Source organism: Aquarana catesbeiana, linkage group LG01 (genome assembly GCF_042186555.1).
Source record: "Aquarana catesbeiana isolate 2022-GZ linkage group LG01, ASM4218655v1, whole genome shotgun sequence".
Taxonomy (NCBI): Eukaryota; Metazoa; Chordata; class Amphibia; order Anura; family Ranidae; genus Aquarana; species Aquarana catesbeiana.
This window is the reverse complement of record NC_133324.1, coordinates 794,556,077-794,583,694: the sequence shown is the minus strand read 5'-3', so window position 1 is coordinate 794,583,694 and position 27,618 is coordinate 794,556,077. Positions and strand designations below refer to the sequence as shown.

General features: G+C 43.3%; 1 protein-coding gene across 1 annotated transcript in view; it reads left to right on the top strand.

The window, feature by feature from the left end:
- The window catches only part of ENPP6 (ectonucleotide pyrophosphatase/phosphodiesterase 6), a 75,181-nt gene that overhangs the window by 22,935 nt on the left and 24,628 nt on the right, over positions 1 to 27,618 (top strand). The window contains exon 4 of the mRNA XM_073607064.1: positions 5,362 to 5,503. Within this exon, the coding sequence (XP_073463165.1) occupies positions 5,362 to 5,503 (142 nt within the window). The remainder of the gene's footprint in view (positions 1 to 5,361; positions 5,504 to 27,618) is intronic.

Here is a 27,618-nt window from a genome sequence, read left to right as displayed (position 1 = left end):
CAGGCAAGGACCCTGGGCCCCTTTGGTTGTGTAGCATTCCTGATGCCAGCACTACCTCCTCAGGCACTGCCAAACCGCCTGGCTGCAGCTGCCCATTTCATTAGCCCTCCTGGCTACTTCTCCTTAGTCCTTCCAGACTGAAACTCTTCCCACAGTCCCCCCAGACTGCACGCTCACAAGCCCACCCAGCTGACTTCTCCTGGACATGCTGGCCTGCTCCTGCTGTCCTCACACTTGCTTCCGTGCCTCCAGGAAGGATATCCTCCATGTTGTAGAGGATCCCTCCATCACCCAAGCCCCAGGCTCGAGGTCACCCCCCTCTTCAGACTAGGGGGCACCCTCAACAGCCACCAATAGCCTCCTCAGCACTCCGTCTCCATCATCCACATGACTGCCCCTGCTGGCATGACCCAAGAGTATTTAAAAGGTGCCTCACCCCCTGCCAGCCCACTTTGCTGGGGATTGGCTGGGGCCCTCATCAAAACTCCAAGCAGCTCCCCCTAGACTCCACCACCTACTTCTGGAAGCTTCTCCAAAGTTCCGGAGAGCAGGGGGAGTTATCAGAGGTGCTACTTGATGAGTCATCCAGCCTCCCTGAGTCACTGATTCCTGACCCAGATTCTGGCAGCCAAGCCAAATTTACCTACTCTAACAACTATGTACACTAGCTAGAGGGTGCTACAAGCAAACTATGTCTAAAAGTACTTCCCCATTTAGGATACAGATAATTTTTAACCACTTGCCGACAGCTGCACGCCAATGTACGTCCCTTTTTTGGGGACGGATATCGTTGTTATGGCAACAGCTAACTGCCATAACCCTGGTATCTCCGTTTTCGGCCGGTGGTCTGCTACAAGATAAAAGTGGTCTCTGCGACGGATTCACCGCGAGATCACTTTTAATCGTGGCGGGAGAGGGGCCCCCCTTCCGGTGCCCTCCGCCGCTTACCGGAGCCGTCGGCAGCAGCGGAGGCGATTGCGTCTGTTGCCTAGCTGTGCATGGAAACGAGTGAGGGGAAGATGGCGCCCACTCGTCTCCATGACACTGCAGGGCAGAAGCGACGTCAGAACGTCGCTTCCGCCCATATGTCTTAAAGGCACGTTTTTTTTTTTTTTTTTTCAAAGTCATTTTTTTAAATGACTTTTTTTTTTTTTTTTTTTTTTTTTTTTTTTTTGCATTTTAGTGTAAATATGAGATCTGAGGTCTTTTTGACCCCAGATCTCATATTTAAGAGGACCTTTTCATGCTTTTTTCTATTACAACTTTTTTTTTTTTTTTTTTTTTAACCGTGTAAAAATAAATAAAATCATGTAAAATAAATAAGAAAAATTTTTGAAAAATGTTTTTTTAAAACGCCCTGTCCCGACGAGCTCGCGCGTAGAAGCGAGCGCAAACGTGAGTAGCGCTCGCATATGAAAACGGTGGTAAAACCACACATGTGAGGTATCGCCACGATCATTCGAGCGAGAGCAATAATTCTAGCCCAGACCTCCTTTGTAACGCAAAACATGTAACCTGTAGAATTTTTTAAACGTCGCCTATGGAGATTTTTGAGGGTAAAAATTTGACGCCATTCCACGAGTGGGCGCAATTTTTAAGCGTGACATGTTGGGTATCAATTTACTCGGCGTAATATTATCTTTCACAATATAAAAAAAAAAATTGGGCTAACTTTACTGTTGTCTTGTGTGTTGTGTGTTTTTTTTTTTTTTTATCCAAGAAAGTGAATTTTTTCCAAAAAAAGCGCGCTTGCAAGACCGCTGCGCAAATACGGTGTGAAAAAAAGTATTGCAATGACCGCCATTTTATTCTCTAGGGTGTTAGAAAAAAAAAACAATTTATAATGTTTGGGGTTTCTAAGTAATTTTCTAGCAAGAAAAACTATTTTAAACATGTAAACACCTAAATTCCAAAACAAGGCTGGTCCCTAAGTGGTTAAGGTCCCAGACCAGGTCTTTCTGTCTCCAGACACCTCAAGATTTCTCTGAACGAGGTGAACAAGTTCACCTTTTTGACTGTCTGTACAAGCAGGTCAGACATAGTAGGCTCAAAGCCTTTATTTGTATTGTTCTACTGAAAATGTATAGTGGGTTCTCCCTTTTTTTTTTTTTTTTTTTTTTTTTTTTTTTTTTTTTTTTTTCCTGATTTTTTTTTTTTTTGCCGTTGCTAGAGGTCCGCGGCCGGCGGAGATATTGTCTCTGCCGGCCGCCATTTTCCATAAGACCAGACGGGTTCAAGGCTACAATGGAAATAGAGCTGCAGCGCTGCCCCCGGCTGGGGTGCATGATCATCCCGTGCCTGTACACTGCTGCCTAAACATTGATGCGTTCAGGCTCAGCAATGGGCAGCGGCGGTTGTCCTGTGATTGGCCAAGCAGGTCATGTGCAGGACGACCGGAGGACATGAGGGAGCTGGTCACATGTGGATGCAGGGCTGGACTGTGTCTGTGGGCAGCCCTGCATGCTCCCGGAGTCCTAACTCGTGCTATGTGTGTCTCCTGAGGTCGGTCTCTCTCATCTGCTCTGTCAGCTGCCCCCCCCTCCTCTCTGTCAGACTCGACCCCCCCCCCCCCCCCTCCTCCCAGCACTCCATGTTCCTATATACAGGAGGACTACAAGTAGCTGGGACTTGTAGTTCTCCTCGAAGCTGAGACATGAGAGGCTGGGACTTGTAGTTCTCCTCAAAGCTGAGACATGAGAGGCTGGGAGTTGTACTTGTAGTCCTTCTGTATTGTAGTATTGGGGACATGGTAGGCTGGGACTGGTAGTCCTTCCTGTATTGTGGGACATGAAAGGCTGGGATGTATAGTCCTCCTGTATTGTCAGACCCCCCTCCTCTCTCTGTCAGACCCCCCTCTTCTGTCAGTCCCTCCTCCTCCCACCTCCCTTTTTCCCTCCTCAGGGGGTGGGGACCCTATGAGGTAGGCTGTACGGGGCCCCAATAATTTCTAACAGCAGCCCTGTGAGTGCACCAGTTTGGATGTTTCTTGACCTACCCCCTGTCAGAGGCTCTATGACAGGGGGTAGGTCAGTGTGGAGTGTAGGGGTCCGTCTATGATGGTGGTAGGTCATCGTGGAGTGGGACCTACCCTCTGTCATAGAGGGACCCCTACACTCCACACTGACCTACCCCCTATCATAGAGGGACCCCTACACTGCAAAACTGCATACTGACCGACCTGAGATGTAAGGAAGCACTCCACTGGGGACACCTGAGATGTAAGGAGGGACTCTACTGGGGACACCTGGTGGCAGGCGACGTGACAAGTGACACACTTGGGGCTCCCACTGGTTCTGCATTATGGTGAGTTGAACTATTTAATTTTATATTACAATGTAATAATAATTATAATGTGCTTCAATCCTCCTGGCACAATAACAGCCATGGTGCCGGGATGATTGAAGCGCTAACACCAGGTGTTTGGAGTATCTTTATTTGCTGATTGTTAAACTTTCTGAAATACACATTTCTATTGTGGTGTAGGATCTGGGCCTGCTGTCCCTCCATCCCTTTCTTTCTCTTTCTCTCTCCCTTTGTTTCTCCCTCCATCCCTCGGTCATCTCAGACTCTAACCACACCCCCTTTGAGTCACGCCCCTTCAAGCCACGCCCACTATTTCACGTAAACCACGCCCATTTTTCGGCGCGGCGCGCTACTCGCACCGCATTTTTGTTTTTCCCTATGCCACGCCTACTAAGGCATGCCCCCGCCCCCTAATTATAATGCGACTCCGCCTACAGCCAAAAAAGTGTCCCTAAAAATATTTTTACAATGTTGGCAACTATGCTGTATTGATGGGGGGAATCAAGCAAACTTCTTTTGTTGCAGGAAAGAAATTTGCTCCGTGTATGGCTGGCCCTACTCTGCTTTCTCTATCTATCTGTATGCACCTCATTAGCACATAAACTGATTTGTGCCTTCCTGTCACACCCCAGCCTTCTGTAAAGGGACTGCAAAAGGTTAATACCAGGTCAAATTCGGATAGTTACACTAGCTGTTATGCTTGCATTTTAAAAAACACAGTTTATATTCATGATTACAAAGCTGTATTGACTTGTGCTTTTACATCTGCTCAGAATTCAGCTTTAAGCCAGCAGTTAAGAAAGAGAGATTAAGTTTGATACAATGGACTCTAATGCCTCGTTTCCACTGAGCGGATCGGTTCGGTACGGTACGCTATTTTGGGTGTTTCCATTATGAAAGCGGCCCATACAACCGAACCGTACCGCTCCATTCAGGGTCCTGCTTCAGATGTAGGGCCATAGAAAATGGAACAGTTCAGTTAGGGCGGAGCTACGATACACTCCACTGATTGGCTTACAGAAAACCCTCTGCTGTGCTATGCTGAGGCATTTTTTCTAAACCCTCTATGGCCTCTTGTGGTCCCACTTGCAGTGGAAACGCTCACCAGAATAGACCGGACCATTCTAGGCCATTCAAACTGTACCGACCCGAACCGATCCGCTCAGTGGAAACGAGGCATAAGCATGCAAATAGAAGAAAGTAGAAGCTGGGGTGGACTGGGTATTTTTAGCCAGAAGAGAAAAAAAACTTCCAACTAGCCCTTTGTACAGACTGATTTCTGTGGGCTAAAGAAGGTTAACCATGCAATGTGTGCCATGGTGACTTATTATTTGGCAGTCATAATGTAGCGAAATGACCCCTCATTCAAGTCTGTGTACTGCAGCACGTTACGATGCGTTGTGATACATAAAAATACAGTATGTCTTCATTTTTCATGGCACACTGCAGACCACCTCAACACAACATTGAGGTGTGAACAGGGCACATAAAAAACATTGTTTTTGTTTGTGCCCCTTGCATTGAGCTTGTTTTTGATCAGTGCAGATCAATACAGCTCAAGAGACATGAGATGCACAAACTCTAAAGGATATGTTTTATTGTGACACACCTTTTCACATCTTTCATCATGATCTTCCTTTTGCGGCTCTCTGCATTCAGTCACGTGACCTCTCCAAGGAACTTGGTGACGGCAGGCCTAAACATGCTATACAATACCTAACATTTGTCACTGGTTTACACACCTGAATAATGTCTGAATGGTGAAGCATCTCCGCTTAGGCCCTCCAGCTCATTATTACTTATTAGTGCTTTAGGGGCAAATGTCCCCCAGCCCAGTCACCTTCTGAATAGCCATAATGTTAAGTGCTCAGTAGCAGTTAGCAATCCCCAGTAACACCTGCACCTAATTCCTACCTGATATATTCCATTTTGTGTAATATAACAGTTTATGTCCACCAATAAATACACTGATGCCCTCATATGTTTACATATGTATAGAATATTATGTAATTATTTAGGTTAAAGGTAGATGCTTTTATGTATTGATTTTGCTTTCAGGAATAGGGATGCTGACATGGCTGCTGTCTACTATGAACGGGTAGATGTAGAAGGTCATCACTATGGACCCTGGTCTGACCAAAGAAAAAATGCCACTAAAGCTGTAGACCAAGTCCTGCAAAGTCTGCACCAACAAATCAGGGTAATTATGTTCCATAGATTTAATCATTGAAATCTGTGCCTTGCAGCCTGAGGAATGGAATCTGCAAAAAAAGTGGAGAAGTTGCCTGAAGTCAATCAATGAGATCCCAACGTTTCTCTAAAATAGGAGGCTCCAAACCTTCTACAGAACAAGCCAGTTTACTATCCTTCAGGCTTTGGGAGTAGAAAATACCACATCTTTATTTGGAGTAGAAGATGTCTCAGGCTTGGTGGTCAGTGGGAGAAAAAAAATACATAGTGCCTGTGGTCAGTAGGTGGAGAAATAGTAACCATTTGTTTATATTAGTGGGAGGGATTGTGCCCCCATCGTTGGTTTCAGTGGAAGGTATAGTGCCTTATTATTGATGTCAGGAAGATTGTAGAAGGAATAGTGTCCCACTGTTGGTGTTAGTGGAAGGAATGATGCTTCATTGTTGGTGTCAGTGGAAGGAATAATTACTCATATCGGTGGGAGGAACCATGCCTCAAGGGCTGGATAAAGGCAAGCAAAGGGCCACATCCAGCCTGCAGGCTGCAGTTTGGGGACCACTACTCTACAGCCTGTTAAAATGTTGTTGGATTCACATGTGAACATTGCAGCTGCAATACAGGTACATCCCATACAAATCTTTGGTACAAATAATGTGCAGCAACCTGGAACTAGATTTTTACCAGCTCTGCTGTGGATAGTACAGGAGGGAGCAACTGGCAGACTCAATTTTAAATGTATTTAGGTGGCTACAGAGCTGAAAGTGTACTTTAACTGGTTCCTGCTCGGGGTTCATTCTTAATGACGGCCGGGCGGGAGCTCTCCCATCCTGGGTTAGGTGTTCTGCCCTGCCCACCAGGGCTTGCTCACAGTATTCTGAACTTTTCCTTTTCAAAACCTTAGGTGTAAAAGAGACCCATCTATGAATAAAAAGCTATTGTCCTGTTTTGCCATTTTAAAACTGAGCTTTACTCGAACATAAAAATTCCCCATAATCCAAACCCCCGACCCCATCAGGAATGGAAGTTTTTTTTGTTTTTGTTTTTTTTTTTACTGTGAGACTGAAGTTTTTGCCTGTACCCACTCCCAATTCCTCATGCCTCAACAAGGTGAAAATGACATTGCATTTATTCGCCATCCTCCAAAAACACCCCCACCTGTAGCCTCCTGGGATAATCTCACATATCCCAGAAAGATACAGGAGCAGTCTCACTGCAGGCTGCCATCTGGTGAATGTGCAAGTCATCAGGAAGTGACAGCCTATATATTCTCAGATCGCTTTTCAGAGGCGTTTGACAGGGGGTACGGAAGAGGAGGAAGGCCATACAGTGCCTTGAAAAAGTATTCACACCCCTTGAAATTTCCCACATTTTGTCATGTTACAACCAAAACTGTAAATGTATTGTAATGATTTTTTGTGATAGACCAACACAAAGTGGCACATAATTGTGAAGTGGAAGGAAAATGATAAATGTTTTTCAAAATTTTTTACAAATAAATGTGAAAAGTGTGGCGTGCATTTCTTTTCAATACTGTATAACTACTTTTCGCTGCAATTACAGCTGTAAGTCTTTTTGGGTATGTCACTACCACATGTTTCACAGTGGGGATGGTGTGTTGAGGGTGATGTGCAGTGTTAGTTTTCTGCCTCACATAGTGTTTTGCTTTTAGGCAAAAAGTTCAACTTCTTATGGCTTTCTTTCAACAATGGCTTTCTTCTTGCCACTCTTCCATAAAGACCAGATTTGTGGAGTGCACGACTAATAGTTGTCCTGTGGACTGTTTCTCCCACCTGAGCTGTGGATCTCTGCAGCTCCTCCAGAGTTACCATGGGCCTCTTGGCTGCTTCTGTGATAAATGCTGTCCTTGCCCAGCCTGTCAGTTTAGGTGGACAGCCATGTTTTGGTAGGTTTGCAGTTGTGCCATACTCTTTCCATTTTCGGATGATGGATTGAACCGTACTACATGAGATGTTCAAAGCTTGGGATATTTTTTTATAACCTAACCCTGCTTTTAACTTCTCCACAACTTTTATCCCTGACCTGTCTGGTGTGTTCTTGGCCTTCATGATGCTGTTTGTTCACTAAGGTTCTCTAACAAACCTCTGAGGGCTTCACAAAACAGTGGTATTTATACTGAGATTAAATTACACACAGATTACTAATTAGGTGACTTCTGAAGGCAATTGGCTCCACTAGATTTTAGTTAGGGGTATCAAAGTAAAGGAGGCTTAAAACAAATGCCCACCACACTTTTCACATATTTATTTGTAAAAATAATAGAAAACCATTTATCATTTTCCTTCCACTTCACAATTATGTGCCACTTTGTGTTGGTCGATCACATAAAATCCCAATAAAATGCATTTACGTTTTTTGTTATAGCATGACAAAATGTGAAAAATTTCTAGGGGCATGAATACTTTACTCAAGGCACTGTATGTCCCCTCCTTAAGGCTTGTTTTAACTCTGTTTTAATCACCACATTGATGCCCTATTCACTTGGGGTGTAGCTCCTGCTGTGACTGCAAAGCACAGCATCACGGTTGCCGCCTTTTCAACCATATGGTTTTGCCGCCCCCAAACACAAGTGTGAATGAGTCCTTCAAGTCAGCAGCTACAGTATTTGTAGCTGCTGACTCTGGTTTTACGCCTGTTTCCTCTGTAGTAAAAACAATCATTTTGAGACATGAGGGATATGTCAAAAAACGATATTTCAAGAACGTTTAAAATTGATACAAAATCAGAATCCTGTGTGTGTGTGTGTGTGTGTGTGTGTGTGTGTGTGTGTGTTCTAACCTATTCACTTCCCTGGCACCATCACAAATGCAAAATTGATCAATTTGATTTGTAGTTTGATCAGAGCTTTTAAGTTGGATGCTCTAATTTTCTTTTGTAGAAGTTAGAAAATCATTTCAGTTAGTGTTTAGCGGAGCATTGTATCCTAGAACCAATATTAAAAACAGTCCAAGTTACATCCCTGGGAATTACAGACCAGTTAGCCTAACATCAATAGTATGCAAGAGGGGATGATAAGGGACTATATACAAGATTTTAGTAATGAAACCATTAGCAGTAATCAGCATAAATTCATGAAGAATCGTTCTTGCCAAACCAATCAATTAACCTTTTTTGAGGAGGTGGGCTGCCATCTAGATAAAGGAAGGCCCGTAGATTTGGTGTATCTGGATTTTGCAAAAAGCATTTGGCACAGTTCCCCATAAACGTTTACTGTACAAAGTAAGGTCCATTGGCATGGGCCATAGGGTGAGTACATGGATTGAAAACTGGCTACAGGGGCGAGTTCAGAGGATAGTGATAAATGGGAAGTACTCGGAATGGTCCGGGGTGGAAAGTGGGGTCCCCCGGGGTTCTGTCCTGGGACCAATCCTATTTAATTTATTCATAAACAACCTGGAGGATGGGATGAACAACTCAATCTCTGTATTTGCGGACGATACTAAGCTAAGCAGGGCAATAACTTCTCTGCAGGATGTGGAATATGAATGCAATCTACTCACTAGGGGGAGAACCTCTGGGGGAATCTAGGATGGAAAAGGACCTTGGGGTTCTAGTAGATGACAGGCTCAGCAATGGCATGCAGTGCCAAGCTGCTGCAAGCAAAGCAAACAGAATATTGGCATGCATTAAAAAGGGGATTAACTCCAGAGTTTAAACAATAATTCTCCCGCTCTACAAGACTCTGGTCTGGCCACACCTGGAGTATGCTGTCCAGTTCTGGGCACCAGTCCTCAGGGAGGATGTGCTGGAACTAGAGAGTCCTGAGAAAGGCAACAAAACTAATAAAGGGACTGAAGGACCTTAGTTATAAGGAGAGGTTATGAGCACTGAACTTCTCTCTGGAGAGGAAACGCTTGAGAGGGGATATGATTTCAATGTACAAATACCGTACTGGTGACCCCACAATAGGGATAAAACTTTTCCGCAAAAGGAAATTTAATAAGACACGCAGCCATTCACTAAAACTAGAACAAAAGCGGATTAACCTTAAACTGCGTAGAGGGTTCTTTACTGTAAGAGGATGTGGAATTCTCTTCCACAGGCAGTGGTTTCAGCTTGGAGCATTGATGATTTCAAAAACTTATTAGGCACCTGAACGACCACAACATACAGGGATATACAATGTAATACTGACATAAAAATCACACACATAGGTTGGACTTGTGTCTTTTTTCAACTTCGCCTCATATGTAACTTTGTAGAATATACCGCGTGGACACAACACAACCACTTTCTATTGCTATACAGCTAAGGTTGCAGGGGACTGAATATTAACATGCAACAATCATACTGCAGTTTATTTCAGTTAAATATTGCCAGAGTAAAACTGTTTTCAAAGCACGTTGCATGGTAATGAATACCTGCTAAAGGTTCAGAGCAAAAGTTGGAGGAGGCGTGTCCGGATGTGAAAGGCAGCAGACGTGTGAGAAGAGAGCTCCGGCTATCCTAAACCCCATCCTTAACCATCCGTGCATCTAATTGACAGAAGAAAGCCATTCTACCTGCCCGATTGTTCCTCCACACGCCCTGCTGCAGCCTGAGCCAATATTGTGCCAAATCAGGCCGTGATTAGCCGGGGAGAAGCTGGTCCTAAAGGCCCGCGGCCGCTGCCATCTTTCCAGCCTGCATCCTGCTGGGGGGGAGCCATTCCTGGCCTGACAGTGAGGTAAGGGACTCCCCTCACCATCCAGCCTGCCCCTCCGAGTGCCTGGCAGGGTCTGGTGGTCCGTGGGGCCGCCGGGATTGCCTGTAGAGGCCGCGGCCTAGTAAGCCTGCTGCCCACCGGACTTTCCTACGGCGCCGGCCGGCGAAGGAGCACCGCAGTCGGCCTGAAAGGAACCCCAAGCTGCAGACATTCCTGCTCTCAGCTACTCCACTATCCTCCACCTCTCTGCTGAGAATTGCTAGGCTGCCCGGCGGAGATTGCCTCTGTAGGCTGGCTGGGGGGTCCTGAGGCCCAGCGTCCCTCCAATCCTCCTGCTTTCCTACCAGCTCCCTTGGCCTTCCCTCCCTGCCTGATAAACTTTGCCTGGACACCCTCACTAGACTGCATACTGCCCTGGACCCTCTCCACCCTAGTGCCCCCAGCATCACACCCTCACCACCTTGTCTCTGTGTCTGTGGTGAAGTTGGGAGCTGCTGGCGAACACGGACGACCGGCCCAGCGTGCTCTCTACTGGGGCACAGCGACTGCTGCCAGCTTGATCGCCCTCTAATTGCCTCCTGCACGCTCACCTGGGCACGGATAAGTATCCCATATAGAGGGCTCTCGGGGTGAACTGTCCGATGTCCTCATTCTCCAAAAAAAGGAGCGGGTCCTCCAAAGCCACAAGGACCGACGCACCACTCAGGCCGCCGCCGCCATCTTCCCCACAGACCGACCCAATACTAGTGGGGCGGCTTTGGGCCTTGCTGGCTGACCTGGAAATGGACCCTGGCTCGGCTCCAATGGCAGAGCGATCAACTCCACTACCTCAAGACGGTACGGCCACGATCCTTGCTGCAATTGAGCTGCTGGTACGCATCGACCACCTCGCTGAGGAGTGTAATCTTATACGGAACGACCTCGACAAAATAAGGGGGAGAATGACCGAAACCGAGTCCAGAGTATCAGCCACCGAAGATCTTACGGCCAACCATGCCACCTCTATTGCCGAGTTGCAGCGCACAGTACAGTCCCTTGTCGCAAAATCGGACGACACCGAAAACAGGCTGAGGCGCAATAATGTTAGAGTCCTGGGTCTGCCTGAGGGAGAAGAAGGGGACCACCCTGCTGTATTCGCAGAGGAGTTCTTTAAAAACTATTGGGCTTCATGGACGTTCCCCCTACATACGTTGTTGAAAGGGCCCACGGGCCGTGTCATCCCAGGGAGTCCTCCCAGGCCTTTTTTGGTCCGCTTCCTTAACTATCGGGACAGGGACAGGATTCTCTCGGAAGCCCGCAAACACCCCACACTCAAACATTGCAACTCCTCTATTCTTCTTTTCCCTGACTTTTCGGCCGATCTGCAGAGGAAGAGGAAAACCTTCAATGATGTCCGCAGACGATTCAGACACAAGAACATTAAATATGGCATGCTTTACCCAAGCCGCTTACGAGTCCAACATGACGTAGTGACCCGCTTCTTTGACAACCCAGCGGATGCTGACGACTGGCTGACCAACTTGCGTTAAAAGTTTCTTCTCATTAAGTCATCTAATGCACGGATCTTTCACATCCTGGTTCTGATCTATCCTACTAAACTATCTGTAAACACCGGAGTTACCTCAAGTGTACCTTTACACGTGACCCCCCTCCCCCTCCAGTTTTTGGTTTTTTGTTTGTTTTGTTCTTATCTCTCAGAGCGGAGGTCCGGGTTTTATCTACCTATCTGGAGAACTCCACTACCCGGTGGAACTATACAACTGCTCCAGATCACCTGGTCCTCCGGGCTGTGTCGGGATACATATCCCCTAAACCCTCACCTACTGTTAGAGGTTGAACACTAGCTGGGGTGATCCCAGGAACTTTGAGCCTCCAGTAAGAGACATTTACTATTCAAAAGTCGAGCTTAAATTCAGCTCAGTGCTAATGAAGACTGCACTGTGACCTGACTATCAGGTTCACAGGCATTGTTTGTTTTTTGTTTTTTTGTTTTTTGTGTATAGGCCGCTTCCTGACCTCCCCCATGTTGTTTTGGGGGACGATGGGAAATGGTAGGATAAGCACCTGGTGCTTGGGAAGTTTTAATTTGGTTGCTATGTTTTCTATGTTATGTGTGGTTGGCTCTGGCTCTAAATACACTCATCAGGTGGGTTTCAGTTGGGACGCATTCACCTTGAAGTTAGCAATTCTCCCCTGGTATCATGGTGTCACGTGATCAGGGAACAATGTCGGTGATATCCTGGAATGTCAGAGGCCTCAACTCCAAATTTAAAAGGGCACTGATGTTCCAGTATGTCAAGACGCACAACCCGCAGGTACTGATCCTACAGGAGACCCACTTGACGGGGGGCAAACTGATGGCCTTGAAAAAGCCCTGGGTTCAGAAAACTTTTCATGCCACGTATTCCTCATATGCCAAGGGGGTCTCAATACTGATAAATAAATCCTACCCGTGTAATGTTGAGGCGGTGCATACAGAACCCCATGGCAAATTTGTAATTTTGGTATTGACGGCCTGGCAACAAAGGTATAGCATAGGAGATAATATCCCACCACCTTTCAAACCGGAAGTGCTATACACTATTTTGGAGAGGATTACCCCATACTGTCCAGCTAAATTGTTAATCCTAGGAGACTTCAATAATACAGGAATAAAGGAAAAATCTTGTGAGCCACAATAATCCAATGCCCTATGAAGAACCAACTTAAATTAAAATACCCAGCTGCGAACGCAGATCACATATTCATGGCCGTGCATTAAACATAAATGAAAAATTGCGCTGCACTTAGGTGTGCTTTATATGTGTCTGTTCACCATAGTGATACCATATACAATCAAAAATATATAAATTCTATTATCTATCATTATTCCTAAAGTGTGATGTGCAAATAATATGGGTTCTCCTATTCTATAATCAACTCTGCATACATGGAATAAATAAACAAATATATCAAAAGTGCAAAAAACACTTATTGATCAATAACTCTGCATGAGATCAACAAATGAAAAATAGAAAAAACCGTGCACTATTATACAAAGTGTCACATGCAAAACTCAAATACATCCATATGAGTGACAGGTGATATTTAAATAAACATAATCCTTATTAGTGAAAAATCCTCCAACACAACTTCATAGAACAGTGTTCAGAAAAAAGTTTCAAAGGGAAGTTTTGTGCATAAAGTGTTCAAAAGATAAATCAATATCCAATTGGTCCAACGTGCTGAGTCAAAGTGCCATAAACATGCCGTGATGTGCCTCAGTGACCCCAAAGTGGTTGCGCTCACCTTAGAGCGTATGACACAGTGTTCAGCTGCGTCAAAACACGCTGTGGAGCCAAAACACGCGGCGATATCCCCCTGATGAAGACACGTGATTCCCTGTGTCGAAGACGCGTAGGGGAGGGGCCAAGACGGAGCGAACAGCACAGAGCTGGGTTGTGAAAATCCAATACCCCGCAGCACGCCGATTTTACCCTTTTTTTTTTTTTTTTTTTTTTTTTTGGACCTGTATTGTATGGTGCACAGAAGCACCTGTAAAATGTGAGTACCCCAGTGTGGGGATTAGGTGTATTTCTAATAAAATTGTTTGGCGATATCACACTATATAGTCCTTTTTAATATTTTTTTTTTTTTGGGATGATGCCTATGGAGCCATAGAGAGCCTGATTGGAAGTCGTTTGTTACTAACCACACTGAGCCCAGGGGTGGCTCATTTTTCAAGAATTTGAACCAAATTTTCTCCTCCTTCCTCTGGGGTCCAAACCCCTCTAGATTTAAACTTTCCACACTAATGAGTCCGGTGTTGCAGGGGGGGCTGGCATTTCCAGACTGCCAGCTGGTCACGGCAGTTTGGTGGCTAGTACCGGATGCGTCCAACCCCGCTGCGGTTCTGGAGGCTGCGGTGGTTCGCACTGTGGAAGCCCTTACACATTTACCCCTTCGAGGTCCCAAGGCTCCATACGATTTGACCACCTCCATGCGCACAACTCTAAGGGCCCGGAGGGCAGGATGGGAACTTGAGAAGTTCCCACGAAATGCAGTCTCCCCGCACACACCCCTATGGAACAACCCTGCCCTACCCCATCTCTACTCATTACCAGACCCTAAAATATGGGCCGAATGCGGTATTAAACTGATATCTGACCTCGCCACCGGCACCGCCATACACCCCTTCAATCACCTGGTATCCCAATACAATGTGCCTCCCTTGCATCTATTTCGCTATATGCAACTGTCTCATGCGTTTAAAGCCCAAATAATACCCAATGACACACAAATAGTGCAATCTGATCTGGAGAGGGTCACAAGATATGAATGCACCAGGAAACCGACCTCAGTCCTTTATGCACATCTCCTCAGAGTTTCCTCTCCAGATCTGTCAAAGCTCCGGCAGCGATGGACACAGGATATCCCGACACTAGACTCCGAGGATTGGGAGGACATGTGGGATTACCCCTTCAAAAACCTGGTCTCACTTCGAGACCGTCTCATACCATACAAAATACTACATCGGGCATATCTCACCCCATATAGATTGCATAAGATGAGGACCTCCCTGTCCTCGGAGTGTTGAAGATGTACTGGGGATCCAGGTGATTTTATACACATTTTCTGGTCCTGTCCAGCAATTAAAAACTACTGGTCAGAAGTACTATCGGTAATACAAGAAGTGGTGAGAACAGATATAGCCCAACCCCGCAGATCTGCCTTCTATGTTTAGTGGAAGAATTAGCCCCCAGGATAGCAGAGAGAACCCTTATAGGGCTCCTGCTCTTTTATGCAAGGAAAATGATCACTCTCTGCTGGAAAAAACGTGCCCCACCATCCATATTGTTATGGAAAACACATGTCAACAAAGTACTACCACTCTATAAGGAAACCTTAAAATAGGGGATGCCCCAAAAAATATGATAGAGTGTGGGCCAAATGGCTAGCTGAGGCCTCCACGGCAACCGCAGACTGATTGAAAAGGTACATAATACCACTCTACTGATACATTGGTTGATTTTTTGGTAATGTAATCTATGAAATGGGTTTATTTGTTATCTAATACTGTCCCTTGGGTCTCAATTGATAAATCTGATCCTGAAATACTTTAAATGAGCAGGAGCAAATACTACACTAGGTTTGTTTGTTGTAGTTCTTTTCTTTCGGACATGCTACAGCTGTATGATATTAATGCTGGATGCAGCCCAATGGCCGGCTGGCACTGACTCCTGCGTGGGTATAGTCCCAATGCTGTGGCAGGTTTAATGTTGTTATTTGTTTGTATGTCTTATACTCAAAAAGATTTAAAAAAAAAAAAAAAAAAAGGTTCAGAGCAAAAGTTACTGTAGATTTCAGGTACAAATAGAAACACACAATATCACAGTATTAATGGTTAACATTTGAGTGTTAAAAAGCCTATATAGTGAGAAATGCCACAATAAGCAAGAACCATAATAATCACATTATATATTCTAAGTAACTAACTGAGCCACAATAGAGTTGTTCGGGACCCTTCCTATATGAATAACTCCTACATAGAGTATCATAGACCCACCCCCAATCCCACATGCAACTTTTCAGGTCAGCAGAAGATCCTCAGGTGTCCTCTGTGAGGATCAGTGCCTTACTTTAACCTATAAGTAATATTAGTAGTATCCAGGCATGTACTGGCCATCGGGACTACCGGGGGTTTCCCGGTGGGCCGATGTCTCAGTGAGCCAGTTAGGTGCAGTCCTGGAGCCGCTCCTATCTGACAGTGAGTGATCGCGATTTCACTCCTGTCAGGAGGAGCAGCTTCTGTCACTTGCTGGACAGAGCATTAGGCTTTCTGCTCCCTCCAGCCTGCAGGGGGAGATAGACAGACAGTTGGCAGACTTTCCTTCCTCTCTCCCCTTATCACTTGTCACTTATCACATGACTGGAGAGAGGAAGAAGAACTGTGAGTACATATGGGGGGGGGGGCCTCTGATGTAAGGGGGCTGCTGATGGGACACTCAAAATGTAAGTGAGCCGGTCTGGATGAAGTCCAGGGCCAAATTTCTTTTCCAGTCCAGCCCTGATAGTATCCTATTCCCAGAGAAAAAACAAACAGAATCTTGCGAGCTACCATGTGAAACTCCAAATGATAATTAGAGATGATTAAAGGACAGCTGCTAGCATTGATCAAGTCCCATATGCTCGTGGCAAAACGTTTTATACCAACATAATGCTGCACTATCCAAATTTAATCATACGGTAACCGTACTAAACCATAATATTACTGGCTGCAGTTAAATAGTGGTGGTGGGATATACTATTCCTATATAAAAAATCTAGTGAATATAATAATGCAATATTATGCGATTTATAAGTTGCCATCATGAACAATAAAAATTGCAATCCTATGCGATCCTCCCAATGATAACCTGTGTAGCATACACACCTCCTATATAAACACACACACACATAGCATTCATATGCAATAGAGAAATTTGCAACCCTGTGCGATAATTGCAATACTGCGATTAATTGCAGTGACAATCTGTAATTTGCATAAATCTATATAAAGGTGCATCAATATACAATAGTCAATATAGAAATAAAGTGAACTGTTTTTAAAGTGCTCTTGTGCCAAACTAATTCATGCATTAATCTGTGTCCATAAAATCGCAGCATAAAGTCCATTCATAACTACTCCATTCTTCTGGTGCTCATTGCAGATGATAAAACAGATGATATACAGTCAGGTCCATAAATATTGGGACATCGACACAATTCCAATCTTTTTGGCTCTATACACCACCACAATGGGTTTGAAATGAAACGAACATTAACTGTTCTTTAACTGCTTTAACTGCAGACATTCAGCTTTAATTCGAGGGTATTTACATCCAAATCAGGTGAACGGTGTAGGAATTGCAACAGTTTGTATATGTGAACTAATATATGTATAAACAAGGGTTGTGGCGCTTCCTATGGGGTACTGGATGGGAGGGGTGTTAGTAATGTACACGTGTGGTTCTCTCAATGAACCCCAATACAGGTACCTGGTATCTACCAGGGACAAACTATGTTACCGTACGGGTATGTATGTCTATGGTTAGATATACACACATACATCCATATACACCCGCTTATATCAACAAGAATAATAATAATAATAGTAATTCTGAAGGTGGTTCATTCAGACCTAATTAAAAGAGGTGTGGGCTGGTTCATTCAGACCTAATTACAAGGGGTGTGGGCTAGAGCCCCTGTGGCTGTGATACATATGCCACCACTAGGTAATCATGTGTGTGTAACCTTATAATTGCTCTACTACAAAAATAATCCAAAATAATCCAAAGTAATCCAAACACTCTGCTCCCGTGCAAAGTGAACATACATAAATGAGCATACATAAAAAATGTGTTACCCAAACATTACATATAATAATCAAATGAACATAAATGTGATCAAATTAAGTGCAAAGGAGACCAGTAATTAGTGATAATAGTCCATAAAATAAACTTGTTCAAATCCAGTATTCCAAACAATTTCGTGACTTGAGTGCTCTCGGGTAATTCCTGTGACTTTAGTGCTCCCCCTTCAGATCCCCACTCACCAGATGCAACAGCCCCGTAAAGGGGCAACCAGCATGAGATGTCTCTTTCACGATCTCTTTTCCACGCTGATCTGGCGGACTTTGCAGGATGGTATCCGTTGGTTATCCCAATAGATTCCCAGACCCGGGTATGCAGGTGGCTTTCTAATAGGTAGAATGTTCACAAGGGCTCCCTCATGGAAAGGAAAAATAGGAAGCTTCCATGGTGTAATATGTAAAAGGCTTTATTCAAAAAACTCCATCAACAAGCAGCGGAGTAATTAGGCAAAATAAAGTACATAAACCATAAAATTATATAAAAGATATATAAAAAATATATAAAAAAACTACTCAGACCGAAGCCTGAGAACAGACCCGTAGCAAGGTGGAAAGCGCGCACCGCTGAGAGGAGCTGTGTACGCTCTGCTTGCGTTCCAGCTAGAGCTCGTGTCCGGAGGCTTCCGGACACGAGCTCTAGCTGGAACGCAAGCAGAGCGTACACAGCTCCTCTCAGCGGTGCGCGCTTTCCACCTTGCTACGGGTCTGTTCTCAGGCTTCGGTCTGAGTAGTTTTTTTATATATTTTTTATATATCTTTTATATAATTTTATGGTTTATGTACTTTATTTTGCCTAATTACTCCGCTGCTTGTTGATGGAGTTTTTTGAATAAAGCCTTTTACATATTACACCATGGAAGCTTCCTATTTTTCCTTTCCATGAGGGAGCCCTTGTGAACATTCTACCTATTAGAAAGCCACCTGCATACCCGGGTCTGGGAATCTATTGGGATAACCAACGGATACCATCCTGCAAAGTCCGCCAGATCAGCGTGGAAAAGAGATCGTGAAAGAGACATCTCATGCTGGTTGCCCCTTTACGGGGCTGTTGCATCTGGTGAGTGGGGATCTGAAGGGGGAGCACTAAAGTCACAGGAATTACCCTAGAGCACTCAAGTCACGAAATTGTTTGGAATACTGGATTTGAACAAGTTTATTTTATGGACTATTATCACTAATTACTGGTCTCCTTTGCACTTAATTTGATCACATTTATGTTCATTTGATTATTATATGTAATGTTTGGGTAACACATTTTTTATGTATGCTCATTTATGTATGTTCACTTTGCACGGGAGCAGAGTGTTTGGATTACTTTGGATTATTTTGGATTATTTTTGTAGTAGAGCAATTATAAGGTTACACACACATGATTACCTAGTGGTGGCATATGTATCACAGCCACAGGGGCTCTAGCCCACACCCCTTGTAATTAGGTCTGAATGAACCAGCCCACACCTCTTTTAATTAGGTCTGAATGAACCACCTTCAGAATTACTATTATTATTATTATTCTTGTTGATATAAGCGGGTGTATATGGATGTATGTGTGTATATCTAACCATAGACATACATACCCGTACGGTAACATAGTTTGTCCCTGGTAGATACCAGGTACCTGTATTGGGGTTCATTGAGAGAACCACACGTGTACATTACTAACACCCCTCCCATCCAGTACCCCATAGGAAGCGCCACAACCCTTGTTTATACATATATTAGTTCACAGAGAATCCTTTTAGGAAGCTCTTTTAAGGGAGGCAGCACACCTAATTTAGTGTCCTAAGCGCAGCTTTTTGTTTTCAAGTTTGTATATGTGCCTCCCACTTTTTAAGGGACCAAAAGTAATGGGACAGATTAACAATCATCCATCAAACTTTCACTTTTTAATACTTGGTTGCAAATCCTTTGCAGTCAATTACAGCCTGAAGTTTGGAACACATAGACCTCACCAGACGCTGGCTTTCATCCCTGGTGATGCTCTGCCAGGCCTCTAATGCAACTGTCTTCAGTTCCTGCTTGTTCTTGGGGCATTTTCCATTCAGTTTTGTCTTCAGCAAGTGAAATGCATGCTCAATCGGATTCAGGTCAGGTGATTGACTTGGCAATTGCATAACATTCCACTTCTTTCCTTTAAAAAACTCTTTGGTTGCTTTCGCAGTATGCTTCGGGTCATTGTCCATCTGCACTGTGAAGCGCCGTCCAATGAGTTCTGAAGCATTTTGCTGAATATGAGCAGATAATATTGCCCGAAACACTTCAGAATTCATCCTGCTGCTTTTGTCAGCAGTCACATCATCAATAAATACAAGAGAACCAGTTCCATTGGCAGCCATGCATGCCCACGCCATGACACTACCACCACCATGCTTCACTGATGAGGTGGTATGCTTTGGATCATGAGCAGTTTCTTTCCTTCTCCATACTCTTCTCTTCCTATCACTCTGGTACAAGTTGATCTTGGTCTCATATGTCCATAGGATGTTGTTCCAGAACTGTGAAGGCTTTTTTAGATGTTGTTTGGCAAACTCTAATCTGGCCTTCCTGTTTTTGAGGCTCACCAATGGTTTACATCTTGTGGTGAACCCTCTGTATTCACTCTGGTGAAGTCTTCTCTTGATTGTTGACTTTGACACACATACTGCTACCTCCTGGAGAGTGTTCTTGATCTGGCCAACTGTTGTGAAGGGTGTTTTCTTCACCAGGGAAAGAATTCTTTGGTCATCCACCACAGTTGTTTTCCCTGGTCTTCTGGGTCTTTTGGTGTTGCTGAGCTCACCGGTGCGTTCTTTCTTTTTAACCGCTAAGCCACCGCCCACCGTCATATGACGGCTGGACGAGGCTTCTGTTGTTCTGGGAGGACGTCATATGACGTCCTCGCCCTCCCGAGCCACTAGGGGGCGCGCGCGCTGCGTCACTCGGGACCCGGTGCGCGTGCCCGGCGGCCGCGATGTCCGCCGGGCACCCGCGATTGCCGGGTAACAGAGCAGGAGCGTGGATCTGTGCATGTAAACACAGATCCACGTCCTGTCAGAGAGGAGAGGAGACCGATGGCGTGCCCCTTGTACATAGGGACAGCGATCGGTCACCTCCCCCAGTCAGTCCCCTCCCTCCACAGTTAGAATCACCTCCTTAGGTCATACATTAACCCCTCGAGCGCCCCCTAGTGTTAACGCCTTCCCTGCCAGTCACATTTACACAGTAATCAATGCAATTTTATAGAATTGATCGCTGTATAAATGTGAATGGTCCCAAAAATGTGTCAAAAGTGTCCGATGTGTCCGCCGCAATATCGTAGTCACAATAAAAATTGCAGATCGCCGCCATTACTAGTAAAAAATAAATAAATAATAAAAATGCTATAAATCTATCCCCTATTTTGTAGACGCTATAACTTTTGCGCAAACCAATCAATATACGCTTATCGCAATTTTTTTTTTACCAAAAATATGTAGAAGAATACGTATCGGCCTAAACTGAGGAAAAAATTTGTTAAAAAAAAAAAAAAAAATTGGATATTTATTATAGCAAAAAGTAAAAAATATTGTCTTTTTTCAAAATTGTCCCTCTTCTTTTGTTTATAGCGCAATCAATAAAAACCGCAGAGGTGATCAAATACCACCAAAAGAAAGCTCTATTTGTGGGGAAAAAAATGATAAAAATTTAATTAAGGTGCAGTGTAACATGACCGCGCAATTGTCATTCAAAGTGCGACAGCGCTGAAAACTGAAAAATGGCTTGGGCAGGAAGGGGGTGTAAGTGCCCTGTATTGAGGTGGTTAAGGATGTTCCAAACAGTTGATTTGGCCACACCTAATGTTTTTTTCTATCTCTCTGAGGGGTTTGTTTTGTTTTTTTTCAGCCTAATGATGGCTTGCTTTACTGATAGTGACAGCTCTTTGGATCTCCTATTGAGAGTTGACAGCAACAGATTCCAAATGCAAATAGCACACTTGGAATTAACTCTGGACCTTTTATCTGCTCCTTGTAACTGGGATAATGAGGGAATAACACACACCTGGCCATGGAACAGCTGAGCAGCCAATTGTCCCATTACTTTTGGTTCCTTAAAAAGTGGTAGGTACATATACAAACTGTTGTAATTCCTACACTGTTCACTTGATTTCGATGGAAATACCCTCAAATTAAAGCTGAAAGTCTGCAGTTGAAGCACATCTTGTTCGTTTCATTTCAAATCTATTGTGGTGGTGTATAGAGCCAAAAAGATTAGAATTATCTTGATGTCCCAATATATATGGACCTGAGTGTAGCAGTAAAGTGCTCGTGTCCACTCTTATGCTCCTCCTTTGATGTATGCGCTCACTTTAGAGCGTGTGACCTTGCACCTAAGCTCGGCCAAAACACGCTTTTAAACCACCTCTGGGTTTATGATCAGCATTTGGATCCTTGGATGGTTGCTTGCAGCAATATTCATATGGAAAACAGAGGAAACTGGATAGTGTATTACCATTTTAAAAGTTTTATTTAAAATGACACTATTTCCTATATTAGGGTACTCGCATTTAATAGGTGCTATGAGCGCACCACTCTGTATCAAGCCAAACAAATATAAAGGCGCTGTGCTGATGTGTCCTCTCCTGCTCTGAGAACACTCCACTGTCTCACCCGTGTTCTCAGAGCGGGAGAGGACACATCAGCACAGTGCCTTTTATATTTGTTTGGCTTGTTACAGAGTGGTGCGCTCATAGCACCTATTAAATGTGAGTACCCGAATATAGGGAATATTGTCATTTTACATAAAACTTTTAAAACGGTAATACACTATCCAGTTTTCAGTTTTCCGTATGAATATTGCTGCAAGCAACCATCCAAGGATCTTAATTCTGACCATCGGTGCCACCTCATCAGTGCCCATCAGTACCTGTCAGTGAAGGAGAAAACCAACATTTTATAACTGAAACGAAGAAAAACATTTTTTTTTTTTTTTCTTTTTTCAATGTCGGTCTATTTTAGTTTGTTTAGCAATTATGTGCCACTTTGTGTTGGTCTATCATATAAAATCCCAATAATACATTTATGTTTTTGGTTGTAACATGACAAAATATGGAAAATTTCAAGGGGTGTGAATACTTTTTCAAGGCATTGTAAGCATATGTCTCACCTGTGCCTCATTTGAAGGAGTTGCCCCTCTTTTGGAGCCATATCCCTTTGTCCCTTCATGCTCCCCTTTTTTGTCTCTCTATTTGTGAAAGCAGAGTTCCACCCACTTTTACAAGGTGGTCTTAAACTAAAGACCACCCCCTCTACCCCTCGTTTTTGGATATCTCTATTTTTTTTTATTTTTTTTTCATACATTCTTTGAAGTACGAAGTGTACTTATGTCCTAGCTCGGCTGCAGCACAGCACGTCATGTCCTATTCTGCGGCGAGCCTCCTCCTTCATTTCCACTGCCTTCTGGGACCTGTGCATCCCATAACACGAACTGGCCATTCACAAAGCGCTGCGTGACTCGTGCATGCGCAGTAGGAAACCGGCTGTAAAGCCTGAAGGCTAAACTGCTGGTTTCCCTTAGTTGGAATGGTGGCGCCTGCACCCGAGCTGGTGGACTAATTGTCTTCGGGGGCCAACATTGCAGGCTCCCTGGACAGGTAAGTGTCCTTATTGAAAGTCAGCAGCTACAGTACTTGTAGCTACCGACTTTTAAAAAAAACTTTTTTGCGGCTGGGACTCCGCTTTAAGATGTTTAGACCTCTATAATGTCATTTAACTAACAAAAATGTTACTCTACACTAGATCTCTCCTCCAACATCTAAGGCTGCATTCACACCTGAGTGTTTTCAGCTCATAAAACGCTTGTAAAACGCCAGAAAGATGCCCCAACAAGCAAAATCCCATTCATTTCAATGGCTTCTGTTCACATCTAAACGTTTTGTCACCTGAAGCAAAACGCCTGAAAAATGCCCTAAGCTCAAAAAAGAACATGAGCTTCTTTGGGGCAGAATACAGACGTTTTTCTGCCTTTTACATTGGTGACCTGAACAAAATTGCAGCAAAAACGCGCGACTTTGAAGCGCACAGGTGTGAATGCAGCCTAAGTCATTGCACTTGTTATTTTGAAAATCCAGTATAAATGAAAAATAGTAATGAAAACAAAACCCATTGTGGGTTTAACCAAATTCTTTTACATATTAATGGTCTGTGTAACTGGGGACGTGTTGAGGGGACGTGTCCTTTCCTACATTATTTTGTGCTAAAGGGTGTCCCGTCTCTTCCCCCTTTCTCATCTCAGAAATCTAGGAGGTATGTACGATATAAAGACTATTTCTATGGTTCATTTTTAATTATTTTTTAAAGCATTATTAAACCCAAAAGTAAACATTTTATAATATTGCAGCCTATCAATTCTTAGATGTTATGGCTGCATTCATTTTTCTTTTTTAGGCTTTTCTATTATTTTCATCTAGTCATCTGGCTCTGTATCAGTTTACAGGGATGAGACAAACCATTTACCACTGACAGGGATGCTTACAATGTTCAGATTTTATTTTCTTATGTAAAACCTTTATCCCAAAAGAAAAAAAAAAAGTTTGCTGTGACTACTTATAAAGTGTGAGCTAGAGTTTGGCTTCAATTTGTTAGTGTATCTAAATCTGCTAGTCCATCTAATACTCCCCTCCCCATGACTGACAATCCCGCTGTCTGTTGTGCCTCTGTTGCTCCTTCATAAATAGTGAAGGCACTGTTATACACGAGATGTGTTACTGGCCAGATCACCAGGTGAAAAAAGAGGGAGGAAAAAAGCCATAAAAAGAAAACTAATGCGGCCACCACATCTGATTAGTAAGCTGCAATATATTACATTTTTGGTTTTGGGTTTGATACCGCTTTAACCTTTTTAGTACTTTTAATATTATATAAATAAAATCTTTATTTTGTAATAAATATTTATTGGGTTTCAAGAAACGGACACAAGAAATACAAACCAACAATACACTAACATGAACCAACAGATAATCAGTACATATGATGAAGATACGCAGATCCTAAAATAGAAGTAATTAACCACTTGAGCCCCGGACCATTATGCTGCCTAAGGACCAGAGGTCTTTTTCCAATTTGGCACTGCGTCGCTTTAACTGCTAATTGTGCGGTCATGCAATGCTGTACCCAAACGAAATTTGCATCCTTTTCTTCCCACAAATAGAGCTTTCTTTTGATGGTATTTGATCACCTCTGCAGTTTTTATTTTTTGCGCTATAAACGGAAAAAGACCGAAAATTTTGAAAAAAAATGATATTTTCTAATTTTTGTTATAAAAAAAATCCAATAAACTAAATTTTAGTCATACATTTAGGCCAAAATGTATTCGGCCACATGTCTTTGGTAAAAAAAATGTCAAGCGTATATTTATTGGTTTGCGCAAAAGTTATAGCGTCTACAAACTAGGGTACATTTTCTGTAATTTACACAGCTTTTAGTTTATGACTGCCTATGTCATTTCTTGAGGTGCTAAAATGGCAGGGCAGTACAACCCCCCCCCCCCCCCAAATGACCCCATTTTGGAAATTAGACACCCCAAGGAAATTGCTGAGAGGCATGTTGAACCCATTGAATATTTATTTTTTTTGTTCCAAGTGATTGAATAATGACAAAAAAAAAAAAAATATTTACAAAAAGTTGTCACTAAATGATATATTGCTCACACAGGCCATGGGCCTATGTGGAATTGCACCCCAAAATACATTTAGCTGCTTCTCCTGAGTATGGGGATACCACATGTGTGGGACTTTTTGGGAGCTTAGCCGCGTACGGGGCCCCGAAAACCAAGCACCGCCTTCAGGATTTCTAAGGGTGTAAATTTTTGATTTCACTCTTCACTGCCTATCACAGTTTCGGAGGCCATGGAATGCCCAGGTGGCACAAAACCCCCCCAAATGACCCCATTTTGGAAAGTAGACACCCCAAGCTATTTGCTGAGAGGCATGGTGAGTATTTTGCAGCTCTCATTTGTTTTTGAAAATGAAGAAAGACAAGAAAAAACATTTTTTTTTTTTTTTTCTTCAATTTTCAAAACTTTGTGACAAAAAGTGAGGTCTGCAAAATACTCACTATACCTCTCAGCAAATAACTTTGGGTGTCTACTTTCCAAAATGGGGTCATTTGGGGGGGTTTTGTGCCACCTGGGCTTTCCATGGCCTCCGAAACTGTGATAGGCAGTGAAGAGTGAAATCAAAAATTCACGCCCTTAGAAAGCCTGAAGGCGGTGCTTGGTTTTCGGGGTCCCGTACGCGGCTAGGCTCCCAAAAAGTCTCACACACGTGGTATCCCCGTACTCAGGAGAAGCAGCAGAATGTATTTTGGGGTGTAATTTCACATATTCCCATGGCATGTTTGAGCAATATATCATTTAGTGACAACTTTGTGCAAAAAAAAAAAAAAATGTGTCTCTTTCCCGCAACTTGTGTCGCAATATAAAATATTCCATGGACTCGACATGCCTCTCAGCAAATAGCTTGGGGTGTCTACTTTCCAAAATGGGGTCATTTGGGGGGGTTTTGAACTGTCCTGGCATTTTATGCACAACATTTAGAAGCTTATGTCACACATCACCCACTCTTCTAACCACTTGAAGACAAAGCCCTTTCTGACGCTCATTGTTTACAAAAAGGTTTTTTTTTTTTTTTTGCAAAAAAATTACTTTGAACCCCCAAACATTATATATTTTTTAAAGTAAATGCCCTACAGATTAAAATGGTGGGTGTTTCATTTTTTTTTTTTCACACTGTATTTGCGCAGCGATTTTTCAAACGCATTTTTGGGGGAAAAAACACACTTTTTTAAATTTTAATGCACTAAAACACACTATATTGCCCAAATGTTTGATGAAATAAAAAAGATGATCTTAGGCCGAGTACATGGATACCATACATGACATGCTTTAAAATTGCGCACAAACGTGCAGTGGCAACAAAATAAATACATTTTTAAAAGCCTTTAAAAGCCTTTTACAGGTTACCACTTTAGATTTACAGAGGAGGTCTACTGCAAAAATTACTGCCCTCGATCTGACCTTCGCGGCGATACCTCACATGCATGGTGCAATTGCTGTTTACGTTTGACGACAGACCGCCGCTTGCGTTCGCCTTAGCGCGAGAGCAGGGGGCGACAGGGGTGCTTTTTTTTTTTTTTTTTTTTTTTTTTTTTTTTCTTTATTATTTTTTTGCTTTTTTATCTTATTTTTAAACTGTTCCTTTCATTTTTTTTTTTTTTTTAATCATTTTTATTGTTATCTCGGGGAATGTAAATATCCCCTATGATAGCAATAGGTAGTGACAGGTACTCTTTTTTGAAAAAACCGGCTGCATTCTCAGGTTCCCTGTTGAGACAGGAGAGCCAGAGAAAAACACGGAAGACGGTGGGGGGGGGGGGGGGGCATTCCCTCCCATGGCTTGTAAAAGCAGTCTAGAGGCTAATTAGCCGCTAGGATTGCTTTTACATGAAAGCCGACCGCTGGCTGAAAAGAATGATACCAAGATGATACCTAAACCTGCAGGCATCATTCTGGTATAACCATTCAAAGTCGTGAATGGCGTACCTGAAGACAAAAAAAATGGTTAACAATAAAGCACAGTAAATGGTAAAGTATAAAAAATTGCATACCTGAAAAGCAAACATGATAAAACATAATAACAATAAAACATTGCAAAATAGAATACAGTAAAAAAGAGCAGAACAATAGAGACAGAGAATAGAGAGGGAGAGAACAATGAAACGACAACTATTTTTTTTTATTTTATATATTTTTTTTTTTTTTTTTTTTTTTTTTTACACTTTTTTTGTAACTAACTTTTATAACGGTAACCGGTTCCAGGTTCGGGTCTCTCAAAATGTGATGGCATCTTGGGAGACCCTGTGAAAGTGTGCCTAGTCTGTGCAATGCTGTACCCTACGCTAATACTCAACTAGTGAATGGTAGCGTTCAAAACATTCACCAATGCAAAGACCAGGATTGTCAGGACAGGAGGGACAATAATAGCGGGTGTCACGCCTATATCCGCGCTTGCTGCAGACACAACATCTTTTTTGGGGGGGTTCGTTGGGTAGGGGTACTC